At 39.2% G+C, this 17,417-nt stretch overlaps 1 protein-coding gene across 1 annotated transcript in view; it reads left to right on the forward strand.

Annotated features, from left to right (window-relative positions):
• LOC116391462 (ras-associating and dilute domain-containing protein-like) overlaps window positions 1-3,120 on the forward strand; it is a 28,340-nt gene extending 25,220 nt beyond the window's left edge. The window contains exons 14-16 of the mRNA XM_031862089.1: window positions 356-480; window positions 1,301-1,440; window positions 1,549-3,120. Coding sequence (XP_031717949.1) covers window positions 356-480; window positions 1,301-1,440; window positions 1,549-1,651 — 368 coding nt within the window. The 3' untranslated portion in view covers window positions 1,652-3,120. The remainder of the gene's footprint in view (window positions 1-355; window positions 481-1,300; window positions 1,441-1,548) is intronic.
• The last annotated feature ends 14,297 nt before the right edge of the window (window positions 3,121-17,417 follow it).

The following is a 17,417-nucleotide window of genomic DNA, read 5'->3' on the forward strand; positions in this document are numbered from 1 at the left end:
GGGGGTTCGAGCAGGAGCTGCAGGGGTGGGAACATGTTTTTGGGGGGGGGATTGCTCCTGTTGGTGCGTTGCTGTTGTGACCAGGCGGCAACCTCCGGTTCTGCAGAGTGAAGCCAAAGCGGAAGTGTCTTAAAATGTTCATTCTCTCTACTGACCAGCAGGGGGAGACTCCTCTGGTTGTATACAAGTCTATGAGAAAATGACTCTACTTCTTAATATTTATATCTGTAACAGCTAGTTTTGATAGTCGCTAACGAGGTTTTGCAAAGCAGCGAGTCAACTGTGTCAGTGCAGTTCAGTTCAGGACCAGTCTGAGTGTTTATACCACCACTTTGTTCTCTGTTTGTTTGTTCAGCCAGTGGATGTGCTGACAGGAAGACGGTGAGTGTAGAAGAAGAAGAAGAAGACAGAGAGGAAGTGTTCCCGGTGGAGCTTCACAGAGGACCTCGCGGCCTCGGCCTGGCTCTTGTGGACGGGAAGGTAAGAATTATTCTTGATCCAGCATACATACTGTATACTTCTTCTTCTCTCGTGACATTGATTTAATAACAAGTATTTACAGTTACTGTTTCAGATCAGCAGCCACGTGTGTTTTTATCTTTTTTACACACTTTAATCTGGACACAGAACAACTGCTCAGATCTGATGAAGACTAATCCGATCAGAGTGTAAACTGAAGGGATTTCTCTCTAAATGTTCTGACTGACTCATGGAGCTGATATGGTGCAGGGATATATTGTTGACAGCTCATTAGTCATTAAAAACTGATGCATGATGTCTGAGAACAGATGTTATGCATGACTTATTCATTCAGTATGAAACAGGCAGAATTTCCAAAAATTCACATGTTTTTATCTAACAAAATTCATATTTGTTGGCACTTAGCCTCTCAAAACAAAGTAAAGAAAGTCAATTTTACTTTTTTTTCAAATATTTATTTAAATGATCATTTAATAAATGACTTTGAATGGTTCCATATTACTCCGTGACTCTGTAGTAATCACTACCTCGCCGGTATTTGGAAGATCAGCTCTGCAGATATTTGGTCAAAAGCTAAAGTATTGGACAACTTTAAAATTTGACCTGAAAGTAAATGAAAAGTCAAGATATTAGGATCCATAAATATCTGTCTCTCATGTCAATCCCTCCGATAGTTGTGTTTGGTATTTCAGTCTGGACCTAAGAGGAGGACCGACCGACTAAAAAGGAATATTTCAGCACATTTCTGGCTGCTGTTTGTCTCTAAATACGTCCATAACCGTCAATAATCTTTGACTTTTCCTGTTTTATGTTTTTGTAGAAAACTCAGCTGAGAATGAGCGGCATTTTTGTGAAGTCCGTTGTTCCCGACTCTCCTGCCGCTCAGTGTCACAAACTGAGAACGGGCGATCGCATCCTGGCCGTTAACGGCGTCAGCGTGGTCGGAATGGAGTATAACATGTAAGTATTAAAGTACACATCACAGATATTAGTCTGACCTCTTCTCCCTGTGTGTGTGTGTGTGTGTGTGTGTGTGTGTGTTTACAGCTCGTTGTGTTTCAATTCCAGCGGTAGAGAACTGATCCGATCGTCAGGAGACTCTCTCAGACTGCTGGTGGCCAAAATCGACTCAAAGACGAGCAGCACGAGCTCGGCTACGACTAAATGCTGAAGGACGAGCTGTGTGTGGACGATCATGTGCAATTGGGGAATACTTGCAGGACGTTTGTTTCACACTTCCTGCTTCTCATTTCACACTGTGTTGTGAAATAGAGCTGGTTTGTGTGCGTTGAGACAATCGACCCAAAGCAGCCGGAATGACTCGAGACTTGAGGGCACGGTCAAGTTTTTAAAAGCTCGTTTTGCTGCCTCAGCGTCTTTCTGGCCTATAAACAAACTCTGCATCGGGGCTCGACTCCACACTCGTAAACCAGTGAGGGTTTGGCAGAGAGGAGAGCGGCTGCTTGTGGCAATTTGTAGTTGTTAAACATCTATTTGAATGTCGTGAGTTCACAGTATTCAGTCCGACGAGGTTCATGTCTGGCAACAACTGCAATTATTCATTTTTACAATACGGCTGTTTTATAAACTCATATTCCTTTGATCTGTCACTGGGCATCAAGCATTCGGACAAATATATTTGTTAATATTCTGTCTTTTTCAGAAAATCCCCAAAACCAAAGAAAGACCACACTGGGATCAGGCAGAATTATCTCAAGTTACTGGGAGATTTTATTTTCTTATTTTATAGAAAAACAAGTCAGACAATATCATTTTTCTTTCTTTGCATTTTAGCAGTTGGTCATTTTCAACACACGTCGTTCCACTGAAGATCATAGGAACAACAGCTCAGGTAATGGGTAACAAGAATCTTTCTCTGCAATTATTTCAGCATTTAAACAAACTGGAGGATGAAATGTTCCTCTTGATATCAGCTGTAAACTTTATTTGTATCATAGTGGATCAGAGTCACAGTGATGAACCGACAGAGAATTATCTCCTCAACTTTATTTATTTTTATACCTTATAGCTTTAATAGCTTACAACGTTACTGTTTTGATTCACTCTCAACACTCGCATGGCGTCGTTAAACTACACTACATACCAGTTAGAGACGAGCTGGTGAACATAGCGGAGCATTTAGCAGAGAAAGAGACAGAGATTTCACTCAGGAGGTGGTGGAGACCAAAAACAGAGCGAAAAGACAGAATATTGGACTTAAATTCATCAGGCAACACAAACACAAATACTGATAACGTTGTTCTGTAACTGTGAGATGAGTTCATTAGCAACTATTTCTACGTCGTTTTGGAGATAAACAGTATTTTACATTTTAAAATGCACAGAAAGAAAATGTTACTTTGTCTGCTTCAGTCAGTTGTTTGTATGTTTTGGGATCTTTTAGTGGAGCGACATTCACATCTACACACACAACAATATGTGCAGTAGTGATTCTTCAATAAAGGAATAGTTCAACATTTTGGGTATTATGTTTATTCACTTTCTTGTTTGCAGTTAGGTGAGAAGATTGGCGCCACACTCTCACGTCTGTCTATTAGCTTAGCTTAGCATAAAGACAGCGGGAAACAGCTTGCCCGGTTTTTCTCGTCTGTCTCCCCTTGTTTCCAATGTTCATGCTAAGCTAAGCTAACCCGTCTCTGGCTATAGCTTCATATTAAACGTGCAGACATTAGACTGTGGTATCAATCCTCTCAGCTAACGTTCAGCAACAAAGTCAATAACAGTCAACTTTTCCTTTAAAGCCTTACAAAATCAAAACATCTCAGAGTTACTGATTTGAGATCAGTTTGTTTGAGAATCATCAGCAGACATGTTTCAATATGTTTAACACTGAAGAACAAACTGCTGCAACGCTCATCGGACGTCTGTCCGTGTTTTCATCCCAATTGTCTGTTTTTAAGTTCAAGTATATTGACTCAGTATTATTCATCGTATTTTGTAATATTTATATGGCGCAGTATTTTTGAAATCTATGGAATAAATATTATTTTGACTTTGAAAACCTTTCTGGTTGCTCCGTCTCTGTGTTTGAACCTTCAAACCCTCGTATGAAGTGTGTGTTTGTTGGTGTTTTTTGGAGTGAACAACATCTGCAGCAGGAATCTAACAGCCGGGCGGAGCGGAGGGGGAAGCTGCTGGGTGTGTCGGCCTCGGCACGCTTTAGTGGTCGGCCACCAGCCGCTGTTTATAGCTGCTCTGTGGTTTCCACTAGCCAAGCACTTTCCACTGACTCCAGCTCAGCACAGTTCAGCCTCTGTGGCCCCCCGAGGCCCCGATTACAAACACTGCTTTATATCGGAATAAAAGTATAAACATGCTGCACACCGTCACTTAACGGTGTGATTAAAGTGCTGAGTGTGCGGCTCCCCTGCAGCTTTCTGACATGAATCCTCTTTTTAAGAGCTCAGCTTAATGTTCACGCTGCAGGCTTTTAATTCAAGGTTCATTCTGCTATTATTTATGCATCCAAACGGTTTTGTAGCTGCAACATTTCTCTTCTTCTCCACCAGTTCCCTTCTTCATCGTCTCAAACGCCTTTTTCAACCAGTTAAACGTTACTTAGCTCACATGCAGGTACTTGTACTTTACTTGAGTCTTTTCTTTTCATGCTACTTTATACTTCTCCTCCACAACATCTCAGATGTAAATATTGTTCTTTTTACTACATTTGTCTGACAGCTTTAATTACTTTTCAGACATTCTAGTTAATTGGATGTATTTGTTGACCTATGAACCACAAACAACTTTAGGATCTGCAGACTGTTTTACAGTATTTTAGGGATCAATCCTGCTAAACGCCAACAGACACCAACAGACACCACATCACAAGAACAGAGCGACAACACACTGGAAGAATAGCCGTGATAGTTTAGCGATTGCTCATCCTTCCTGCTCATCTTGAACAATGAAGGCAGGAAACAAAGCCATGGTGACCAGTTGAACATGTCAAGATGGAGTGTTCTCACTGCTGTCCCTCACTTCCTACCAGTCACATTCCCAGTCTGTGTCACAGTACCAGTGCTGGGAGACAGGGGGGGGGGGGTTCCTGAGATCAAGCCCCGCCCTCAGACACAGACAGGAAATCCCATCTGGAGATGAAGGTATAGAGGTAAGGATTCCTCTGAGTCTGAGACAGTTTGATTTACCGACAGCAGTGAAAGATGTAGTCATCATTCTGTGAAAGTAATATATGCCACCGCAATGGAAAATACTCTTCTAATTTAAAAGTTCAACTGCTTTTATTGTTTCTTGACTTAGATAACTGACATTTTAGCTGCTTATCCTGTATTTCAACTGAGACTTCAACTGCTTTTAGTGTGTCTAATTAAACCGCAACTCCCATAAAAAAATATTAACATTTGACAAAGACATTTTAACTGTTAGCACCTGCTCTTTTCAACAGAAAGCACATTTCTTTGGTTTTATATATACTTTATATTTGTTGGGTGGAATAATCTATAACAAAACAGTAAAATGTTCCTATTTTTATGTACAATCTAATCTGCAAAGTAACTGTAGCTGTCAAAGTAGATGTAGTCGAGAAAAAGTACAAAGTAACTCCTATAGAGTCCAGTAAGGCACATTACCACAAAACTGTACTTAAGTACAATACGTGTGTACTTCTAAGTTTTAAATCTGTCAAGACTAAAACTGTTTGAGTTTATCTGCAGTATCTACATGGGTGAATGAATATTTCCCCAGAGAAATGTGGTGTATTCAAAGTATTTGTATTAATAGTCCGCCAAACATGAACGTTTAAAATAAAGTATCCAAATGTACTTTGCTACTTCCCACATCGTAGAAAAGGTAGTATCTGTTTTGCAATAATACTGAGATGGTGGTACAGTTTGTACACTGATAACATTACTTGCCCTGAAATGTTCCAGTCGGTGTAACGCGCTGAAATCACACCGAGTATAGAAACTTCTGAAACAGCTGAATGAACTCAGTCAACTTCAAATATAAAAAAAACTAATCTTTTTTCATGTTTCTGACAGAAAACACAACACGCGTCCTTTGAGAAAGAAAAAATGTGTCTTTCATCTTTGCTCTTATAAGATTCCTCTCATGCATATTTATGCTGCTACAACAGGCAGATCACTTCAAAGAGCATTTCAGGTTCTAGCAACCAAAAGCAGAACCACAGGTGTGCTGCTGGTATGTGGAGAACAGAGTGGGGGGTCAGGGACTCATGCACCGTGAAGTTCAGGCAGGACTTGATGTATTTTAGGTTTTAAACAAACTTACCAAAGCTCCAATGAGGACTGATGGAGGAAGTATTTAGTGTTTACTTAAGCAGCAAAACCACACTGTGACTATACTCAAGTTAAAGTAGTATTAGTGAAATGTACTTAAAGTAGCAAAAGTACTCAAAATCTTAAACAATGGCAAGTTTTTTTTTAAGTATTTATATTCTGACAAAACTTAAAGAAGAAAAAAGACTTTATTAATTTATTAATAAACTAAATTATTATTATTTTGTTATAAATCAAACGACCAAACATTTTTTTTATTTTTATAAACCAATCAATTGATTAAAGAATAAAATAATCACCAGATTTATCCATAAAATCATTAGTTTATAGTTCAAAGGAGCTCCGGCTCACCTACAACACTAAAGTCCTGCTTTGACATTAGTGCACGAAGTAATAATAATCCAATGATAAGATAAATATAATAGTATAACAGTCACAGGGGACATTTTATACTTTTAATACTTTAAGTACATTTTATTGATTATACTCATATTTTCAATGCAGGACTTTTACTTGTAACAGAGTATTTTTACACAGGGGTATTAGTGCTTTTACTTATACAAATAAATAATATTTCCTCCAACAAGCTTTAGTAAAATGAAAAAGTCAGACTCTTCTCAGATCAGTGCTGAAGTGGTGAACATAAAGTTTGGTTTCAGCGCCCTCTGCTGGAGGACAACAAGAACCAAAGAGGATGTGATGAGGATGTGATGAGTTCATATCTCAATAAGACACTGGAGACAAAAGATATTGCTAAAATGTATTATTGCTCCAGATGTAAAATTACAAATCAAAGAAGTGACATTTCAGGATGTAGGCTTTGATATACAAACAGTATGTATCATTAAACCAATAATCACCCCATATTTATCTTAACTTCCCCAAATATTAATATTTATTCTGACCACTAAACAATAATAATAACAATAATGTCAATAATAATGATAATTTCAATCATTTTAATAATTATTAACAATTTAAATAATGTATATAATCAATATCCATATTACTTCAATTGTCTGCTACTTTATACTTCTACTCCACTATAAATCAGAGGGCTGTATTGTACTTTTTACTCCACTAACCATGTGAGTTGTTTGTGCCGTTAGCCTTGTGACTCAAGTGAGTCGCTAGTCGCGAGACTCATTTGTCAATCGCTAGTCACGTGTGTTGTTAGTGTCGTTAGCCATGTGAATCATTAGTGTCGTCAGTCACATGGCTCAAGTGATTTAAGTATTTTGGTTAAAATAGTTTATGTTAAAAAGAGAAAAGGGACACATTTAATCACATTTATCCAGATGATGCATACCAAATCAATTAATTCTCTGTCGGCTGTCTAGAATAATCTACGATAAAACAAGTCAGAAAATAAAGCCACCTGTCAGAATATCTTTGGTCTGTAAATATAAATTGATGCAAATCTGCTCCCCATGCTGTTCAGGTGCTCGGGGAGCATCCGGTGTACTTCATTATGTTTCTGCATAAATGACTGCCTGCAGCTGTAGAGCAGCAGGACAAAGACACAAGGCTGAATTATTCCTGACAGTGAGACTAATGACAGTGTTGTTCTTCCCTTATGAATCCAATATAACTAAATTCACTTACTCTGATGGATTAGTTGTTTGTTTACCGAGGCATCCTGCAGAGTGGTGATCAAGTAGATAAAATAAATACATTTACTTTTTCTTTTTTTTTACTTCACTGGAGGGAAATGTCAAATCCTTGGCTTAAGCAACTGTGCATGTTGTCGGCCTCAAATATCAGGGAGAGGTTTCTGTGTGGAAAGTTTCACGTTGACAAGAAATCCTCTAGTTTGATTCCAGCAAACTGCACTTTGTAGACTTGTTTTGTCCAAAATGTGTAATTTGTGCAAACAGGCTGAATGTGCAGGGGAAGATGTTTTATCCCGTGGGAATTAACAGTTAGCTAGCCCGCTAGTAATGAAGTAATAATCAGAAGTGTTTTATAAAGCGTTATTATAAGTGTTATTGTCACTCGTCTAAACAAAGTACAACAAGAGTATAAGAGTGTAAAGAACACATTCAAGTGTGTTTGTCTGCCCTAAAGTAAGCTGCAAATGTTAGCATGTCTGGCTAACTGGCTTACAATGACTCAGCGTTATACTTCTGAGGTGGTTATAATATAAAAAAGAAATTAGGAAAATGTTTTCTGTCTAAAAGTAATTTCAGAATTTAGATCCTCAAATTATTTCGATTTTTTTGCATTTATTCCATCTCTCCATTTGTCTCATTTACAATCTTCACAATCAAGCAAATGTTAGCATGCTAATATGCTACAGCATTAGCAAGCTAATAAGCATTTAGCGTTTAGCTCAAACCACCACTTTGCCTAAGTAGAGAGCTGCTAGCATGGTTGTAGATCGACTTAAGTCTTGTTGAGGAAATGTGAGTTACCAGTAAAAATAGTATTAAATCAGTAAAAGTAGTTAACGACTCATAAAGAAAGTACTCAGTATGATTCACATAAATCTAATGATTACACAATGATTCATAATAATGATTAATTCAAGCAATTATTATCTTTTATAATTCTTGATACAGAGTTCAGGAAATATATACTTATTAGAATCGTCAATTACCAGGTGGATTCTGATCTTTCCTCACTTGATCTTTAGAAACTACTAAACATCTGTGTGTACTTTATTGTAAAATGGAAAAGAAAAATGAAAGCATCAATAAGTTATATGCTCTCTAACTCAGTGAACCTGCATGTTTTGGGAGTTTTAATGGTGAACAATCTTATTTTCACCTACATGTCTTCAGTGAGTTTTAGCAGAACACAGTGTCCTATTACTAACAGAATTATTTCAGAATCCACGACGTCTGTGTTTGTCAGCGCTAACGTTTGTAAAGATCTGACTCACGTCTCTGTACAGATTAGTTTTAGAGCCGTTAAATAATGCGAGTGGCCTTTAACTCATCCTGACTCACCGGCTGCAGCACAGAGAAGCTCCTCTTGACTAGTCACATTGTGTTTGAATAGAAACCAGCGACCATCATCTGCACCTGATCTCAGCTTCTGTGTTTGTGTGCAGCAGCTTTATACCTGAAACTTTGAGGCTGTCCTTGGAGATCAGAGATGAGTTTGTTATACGTGATGAGCATGTGAAGTGTCTTCTCAGCAGAGGAAAATGGATGTACCCACTTTGTGTTTGTGTCATATATATATATATATATATATATATATATAAATATATATCTCCTGAATCTCCTAGTTATTCCATAAATAATGATTAATACAGTAATCACCTTGAGAAGTACATTTAATTGAAGTCATTTACTTGAATAGAATCTATTTGGAAGGTCATAACTAATTTATTTGCCTTTATTTAGGGAAAAAGCTCATTAATTTCCATCATAACTGAGAAACTCATGTAATGAAAAAGTGATTTCATTGCAGTTGTTACTTGACAGTCTGACAAACAAACTAATCCGATAAAATCAAAACAGTAACAAAAATATGTTTGCCAAAATGTAGTTAAGCAGTAGTCGTATCCACGTAGTTTGCTTTTCATTATCTAGAGAATAGTTATTTCACTGTCACTCACTCTGCAGATAGGCAACAGAGAAATTATTTATTATGCAGGAGTTTTAATTAATGTCGTTAAAAATCCTAAAACAATCTTCTTAACGAGCAACTTCTGTGGATATGTGTGATGTGCGAGATAGTTTACCATGTTAGCATGCTAACATTTGCTAATTATCATTAAATTAGCTGATGGTAATGTCATTGCAGATATTTGTTCATAAACCAAAGAATTGTGAGATATTTTGATTTGATGATGGCGTAGTAGGTGGAGAAGTTGGGTAATTTTCTCATAGACTTCTATACAAACAGAGGAGTCGCCCCCTGTTGGTCAGTAGAGAGAATGCAGTTTTAAGTCTCGGCGCAGACTAGATCCACTGCTTCCCTTCTTTCCTTTCACAATATAGGCCCTAGACATATCATATTTGCAGGCGAGTTTTTAGCATTTCCATGCCCTTTATTTGTCCCGCCCCCGGTGTGTTAAGGCCTTAGACGTGTTGAGTTGTGCAGAGAACTCCCACGTGCAGTTTGTGAGGATTTGGTATTATGCATCATACATTTCCAGTTGGTGTTTGACATTCAAAATACAAGTTTCACGACCGCTGACGTGGAATTGGGAAATGTTTGTTAGCATGGTGATAGTGTGTTGTCTTCTTCTAGCTCAGTGTGGAGGTCTGTGCATCTGCAGTCTGCTGATAATGAGACACAGTTAATATTCACAGCGGTGAGCTGTCGGATCAGAGGGAGCTGACATCGCTGTTACCAAACACGTTACCAAACATCACACAGATTCTGTGTTTTAAAGCACACAAGCACACACATTCGATTAATCACACACTCTGCAACATGAAGACGGCATGTTGGACACGGTGAATTATACTCATCTGTGACATGAGGAACACAGTATATCAGACATGTGCATCACAGTCTCAAACCAAACAACTGATGCTATTACAGTGGTATTTTTAAGCTCATGTGCAGTTTTTACTCCATATTTTAAATACTGCTTTATCTCAAAACACAAGGTGATGTTGACATTAACTACATATTTATCTTGACATCTTGACACAAAACACCCTCATTAGCCAGTAAAGTTATTCAATACTTCAAGTAACCAAGAGAGTAAATGTATTTTATTTTACTATCGAACTGAAGGAAAGAAATACATTTTAACACTTAATTGTAGTTCAAAATTTATCAGCATTCATATTTAGTAGAAGGGACATTCCTATTCAAATCAACCTATAGAGTGGTGGCCATTTTCATGTGTACCGTTGCCATTGCGACTGTTGTAGCAGGCTAATTTCCGTATAAGCTAAACCGGCTTTCAGCAAGTCGTAGACAATAAACAAGTACATTTTAACAACTTAATGCGTCATCCACACATTCTTGTCACAGATCAATAGATGACTGACAACTCTGTTCGGCTTATTTTCTGTAACCAGTGTAGCATTTAAGTATTGTGGAATTAGCAAGCTAGCTAGTGGACAGCTGGCTAGTTAGCTAGCCTGCTAGTTCCACCATGATACAGTCCAACTGCCCCTCAGCCTCACTCCCCATTGCTCTGGATAAGGACAAGCTAGCTAACCAGCAAGCCATCTGTCTCCAGAGTTGCGTCCGCTCCACCTCATGGTGGCGCTAGAGGAAAAGTCAGAGGATAACCAAAGTTGGTAGGATTCATCCTCAGGAAAACATGAATAACTGAACAAAAGTTCATGGCAATCCATCCAATAGTTGTGGAGATATTTCAGTCTGGACCAAAGATGTGGACCGACTGATGGCTAAAAATCACCTTCATAAAGGTGGATTCAAAATGTTTGGTAACCATTTGGTTTAAAAACTTGTATATTCTCTCACAAGCTTGGATACAAGTCATGTGATGCAGATTTACTTCAATCGATCACTTCCCTTTATCGCTACAAGCTGCTCTAGTTTACAGTTTACAGCCAGAGGACGCTGGATAACCAGCTGTTGTAATGTGATTTAAACCGCAGCCAAGAGACGACTTTAATCATTTTTACCATTCTCATCTTGAAACTGTAACACAAGCAAAATATTTATGCTATTGTACTTTGAGAATTTAATAATTATTATAAACCACTCGCTTCAATTAATTAAGATGGTTTGAGGCTTGGTAGATGGAAGATAAACATTCTCTCTGCAGCACTGTTGTCAAGGATGTGCTCAGGGAGAAAATATCTGAACCGAGCGAGTGAGAGCGATGTCAGGGTGCAATTTATTTTGCTCGTGTGCACGTGCCCACGCGGTGTTGTATCTGCTACACGTGGAGCTCTCGTTTGCCGGAGTTCTGTGGCATCATGTGGGGGTGGAAGCTTTTTCTCTGTTGTCAAAAAAAAGAATACATAACAGATGTTCACCATGGCAGACAAACATCCTTCACCTGATTTTGTTTCTGTCCTCTGTACATGTGCAGCAGCAGCAGCAGGGGGGGGGGGGGGGGGGGGGGACCAACTAACGACACAGGAGGATTTTGTAGAGCGGATTATTTGACCCAGAAGGCTGAGAGACTGAGGAAAGACCAGTTTGGAGAGTTCTCATCAGCTTTGTTGTATAATCCCTCTAGATTTACTGACATTGCTAACATGCTGCAGCAGACATGGTTGTTTTTGGAGAATATAGGAGTTAATGCTTTGACAGATGTAAGAGACAAGTTTACATCCAAATGTATCACACATTCTTCACAGAACTTTGAGAAAATCTGCAAAAGAAAATGCAAATCAATGCTTGTCACCATCCACTACCTTATGGGATTTTTAAGGAGTTGGTTAATTGAGATAAACTGTGGCCACAAACAGTGGCAGTGACCTGTCAATCACTGTGTAGCCCCGCCCTAAAGCATCCCCTGCTTTATGGTCTGTTTGACACTAAATGGACCATAATGTACTAAATGAACATCATGCTGTATTGAAGAAGACTTGCAAGTAGAGATTGAGACCATAAACTCATGTTTACAATGTTTACTGAGGTAATAAATCAAGAGAGAAGTAGAGTCATTTTCTCATAGACTTCTATACAACCAGAGGAGTCGCCCCCTGGTGGACACTAGAGACAATGCAATTTTTAAGACACTTCAGCATCGGCTTCACTCTTCAGAACCGGAGGTTGCTGCCTGAGACAGAACAATAAACAGATATTGACATTCAGAGTCATGCTGCTAACATGACACTAAAATGATCACGGTAGTACCTAAAGAACTGGTCCCTATAAGGCAGACCAGCAGGACAATGTCAGACGTTTTTAATGAACAAAGTTTTCAGATTTATTTTGGAGACAGCCGCTTTCATTTTCAGGACGGATCACTGCTGCAGCTCGAGGCCGCCGAGTCGTTGCTCTCGCTATGCAAACGCAAACATTCAACGTGACACCAGCAATCTTTCACCTGATCTTTTCCCTCCGCTATGGCCTCACAGAGATTGCCATCGGGCTGGGAAATTGAGTCTGGTTATCTGAGGAGAAGCTCTAACAGACGGCGCAGTAACTGCCTCCCCTGCGTCTGACTGCTGGCGAGATTAAAAACACTGGATGTCAGTCCAGGGGACGGGTTTCATGGCGCTGCGTGGCATTCTGGGAGATTGCCGCCATAACCTTGATTAAAGGACTCACAGCTGTTCAGTTGGTTTTTTTTGTCTGGTGGAAAACAAAGTGCAAGTGAGGACAAAAGTGAGGCACTTAATGCTGCACTTTTAAATGAAAAACATAATCGAGTGCTTTCAGGTTTGTTTCACCTGATGATGATTAATGTTTGTGTGTGTGTGTGTGTGTGTGTGTGTCTAGGTCAGAGGTAGCCAACAAGGTGCCCGTACCTGGTCGCCCGCAGGGACCATGTGAGTCGCCCGCAAGGCATGTTCTAAAAATAGCACTAGGTCCCCATGGAGCTCCGTCTAAAAATTGTAGTTTCTGTTCATTTTGAATCAAAAGCGCTTGCATTCATGTAGATTTTAAAAGAAATGTGTTGGATGTTTCTGAGCACCAGACTCCCTTTACAAAACCTCTCATTTTACTGCAGCAGGGTCTGACAGTCTGCCCCTCTCAGTCCTGGTTCTGGTTCTCCCGTGCCTCCAGCGGGTCCAGCAAAACGTCCTGGGTCTCCAGCACCGTAGTATCAGTGTTGGCTCCCAGAGAGGAGAAGCTCTGCTCCTGGAGGAGGAGGAGGAGGAGGAGGAGGAGACGCTGCTGCTGCTGCCAGGAGCTGAGCTCTCCTCCTCCCTCCGGAGCTCCGACTGCAGGTCCAAGACTGCAGTGAAGCCGGATCTATGTCTGTCCACGGTGGACCGGTCTCTGCTGGAGGATCTGGGTCTGTCCACGATGGACCGGTCTCTGCCGGAGGATCTGGGTCTGTCCACGGTGGACCGGTCTCTGCTGGAGGATCTAGGTCTGTCCACGGTGGACCGGTCTCTGCTGGAGGATCTGGGTCTGTCCACGGTGGACCGGTCTCTGCTGGAGTCTGAGCTGAAGGAGTTTCTGGTGAACCTGCATGATTTCATCTGATTTCACCAGAATCCGACGCGGTGGCCCCGATGACGAGCTTTAAGAATAACTCTATAGAAACAGACCATCTTCTCTCTGATGGTCTTGTTTACTGATGGAGGTCTGATAGAGGATGAGGACTAAACTGAGACTGCTTCAGAACCAGTTAAAAGTTCCTCACAACAACTTTAAGCAAAAATAACACAATTTAAGAATATAATATGACATATAATATAAAGTAAAAGTCCAGCTTTCAAACTGTTACTGATTTAATGAAATATAACCTAATAAAATATACTTTTATCAAAAGTAAAAGTATGAATTATGTGGAATGGCCCATTTCAGAATCATATATGTTAAATAATTGGATATAATTATTGATGCATTAATGTGTTCTTCACTTTTCATGTTGCAGCTGGTAAATATGGGGATTTTTTCAATTATACTTATCGGAACTATAAAAACAAGAAAAAAAGTAAATGTTTTGACATTAAAACAGTCATGCAAAAAAAAACTAAAAGAAGAATTTGCAGACAATTTTCATGTTGAGCCATTGCTCCCATCAGCGAGAGACTCCAGGAAGCTGCTGGTCCCGGATACCATCACATAAAAAATGGAATTTGGGTTTTAACACTTATTTTGTTTTTTTATTCAACAAATGTAACGAGATGTTACTTTTTTGTGACTGCATCCTCTCTTACTGTCCTCATTCACACACATAGTTACAAAGTGAGGAAACACACAGAGTCACCGCTTCGTCTTCTTCTGGGATTTGCCTCCTCCAGTCTGATTTAAGGTGCTGTCAGATAGTCCATTTTTAAAGAAGCTCTCACCCCCGGCAGTGAGGAGACGCCACTTTGTCTGCTTCTAGAATTTAAAATGTGAGCTGTAATTTAAGGTGCTCAGAGATGCTTCTCAGAAAGATTTAGACGGTGAAAACTTTGGATTGATTTTATAGAAACAAAAGAAGAGAAATCAATATGTGTTCCCTCCTCACTGCTGCTTGTTTCTCTTCATCTCCCCTGAGATTTAATTCCTTCGCCTGCAGAATAACAATCGGCTGCGATGACGCAGCCGATGACTCAGGATGCCATGAATTAAAACGAGCCTCTGACATCATGTTTCTGCCACCGTGAGGTGAGGACTCTCGCTGAATAGCCAAATCATAGCAGATCAATGTTGCTGCTCTTTATTCTGGTATTCTGGACTCGTTATTAAGTATTTATCATTTCCTTTGACCTTTAACCTAAACACGCCTCAGCTTTTGTTCATATATATGTATTTTAAAGGGATATTAACTCTTTATAGTTTGAATTTAGAGGATGACTTGTTTTTTTGTTACTTTTGTATCTTTTCAACTTGCTTTACCCAGAAACGTAACTATATTTTAAGGCAGTTCTCATACAGCGTTCGTAGCTATACCGAAGAAAATTAGGCCGCTGTAATTCGTAGACATCTCACAAAAGTAAATCATATAATCCACGTGATCATAAACTAGGAAGTATAAAGACTGCAAAAGGTCGGACAGGGCAGGTGGGAGGAGAGCTGGATGAGTCAAACAGGAGACTTTGCGAGAAGTCAACATTGATTTATTCCTCACGTAACTTGCGTACCTCAGGAACAGCACTTCCGTAGTTATTTCAACCCAAACCAGGATCTTTTCCTTAACCTAACAATAGTTTTGTTGCCTAGACCTAACTGAGTTGCTTCCTGTGAAGAAGGAACTTTATTTTGAAAAGATAGTATGCATGTAAGGAGCGGGAAATGTGCGAAAAAGCCTGGATACGTTGTTTCATTGGTGTATAATGAAAAGGAGGACTGATCGGCAATCTGCAACTTCACCACTAGGTGCCACTACATCCTACACACTGCTCCTTTAAGGAACATTTAGGATATTGTTCAAAGAAAAACTGAAATAGGAACACAGAAACCTAAAAGATGTTTTGCTGTTATTTAGTTTGATATGTTGAAATAAATAAAGCAGTACTATCCTGAAAGATGATGTTGAGTTCATGTATTACACACTAAAACACTAATCACACAGGAGTTATAAAGGTCGTATACATACAGGTACATACATGACATTTGAGCTCTGCCTGTAACCCATCCTAAGCATCTAGGAGCAGAGAGCTGATGTGAAGAGCTCGGGAATCGAACTGCCAACCTTCTGGTTAAAGGACGACCCGCTCCACAGCCGCCTCAGGAGACCTCATGTGATTTAAAAATGTGTTGTTGCATTACATTGTGGTAAAATCTGTCAATCTGCATCTTTCAATGCAGCTTAAGTGTGAACTTTCTTTATAAAACAAAGCTAAAATCCATATACAGCAACAATACGTAGTGTCATGATTATGACATTTTATGTAAAGCAGTAAGTCAGTAAATTAGTATTTCTGACCTTTTTATTGGCTCATCTGCCCTTAAATATAAGCAATTATTATATTTGATTTGAACATCGGCACACAGGGGTCAAATTATTTAATAATTCTTAACATAAATGATGCAAAATTAAGAAAATAATAAAGATAAATGTATTTCTTTAATCACATTGATGTCCCTCAGATTTACCGTTGCTTTTAATGGATAGAACTAAACAATAATCACAACAAAGTCCTCATTTACCCTCCTCATCGGTCCAAACAGAGCCTGAAGCCTTCAACTAATCCTCATGATCATGAGGCTTCCCATCACAGACACAAATCGATACACCAAACAGCACCACTCAGTCTCTTTGAATTAGCTTTCACCACTTTTTATTCAGCACAGGAGACGACCACACTGTTTGATCTCACTCTCACCTTTTCATTCACTCCGGCTGCTGCAGCTGCAAACAGACGCTCACAGGACACTATTGATTTAAATGTGTGTGTCCACAGCTTCACTTTTCATCCAGAACATGCTGTGCTTTGCCTTCTGCCTGTCTTCATGCTGCATTCAAGGACGTGGGAATTGTGAGGGGAAGAAAAAACAACAGCTTCTCTGTTAGAAATTAGGTTACAAGGCAAAAACAAAATCTTTATTTCAATATTCCTTGATGGATTTTCTGAGCTACATTTTAAAGGAAATATTTGCAGCGAACAGAAATCACTGCATTTAACATATATTTTATATAATACCTCCTAATACATGTTCTCATAGAAACCTAAATCCTGACATATGTTTCTTGCTATATTTGATCCATCTATATCTAATTGCTTTTGATGATTATAAGTCAAAATTATATATTGGCCTAGTTTGCACTGGGTACCACAGCAGACAAAGGATGAGTCCTGAATCACACCTAATCACACCTGCAGGGATGATGTATTTTTATTTAGGTCAACAGGAAGTTAGGGTCACATGGTTTCCCTCCACAAAAAGCCAACCGGATTCTTTAATTTGATTTTGGATTATTGCAGAACATATTCTCTGTGGCAAACAAACATTTATGATACTTTCACATTTTGATAATCTTCACAAATAAGCACCACTTTAATGATTTTAGAGCCATGAATACAATCAGCAGAAGTAAAAAGCTAACGTTAGACTGTAAAGGAGCTCCACCACGGTCACATGACTTCATGTCTCCACCACTGAGCTAAAGAAGGACAAGTGTTCTAGTGAGGACGTTTAATCGTCTCATTTTTT

This window comes from Anarrhichthys ocellatus, unplaced genomic scaffold (assembly GCF_004355925.1).
Source record: "Anarrhichthys ocellatus isolate YVR2014 unplaced genomic scaffold, GSC_Weel_1.0 scaffold26, whole genome shotgun sequence".
NCBI lineage: Eukaryota > Metazoa > Chordata > Actinopteri > Perciformes > Anarhichadidae > Anarrhichthys > Anarrhichthys ocellatus.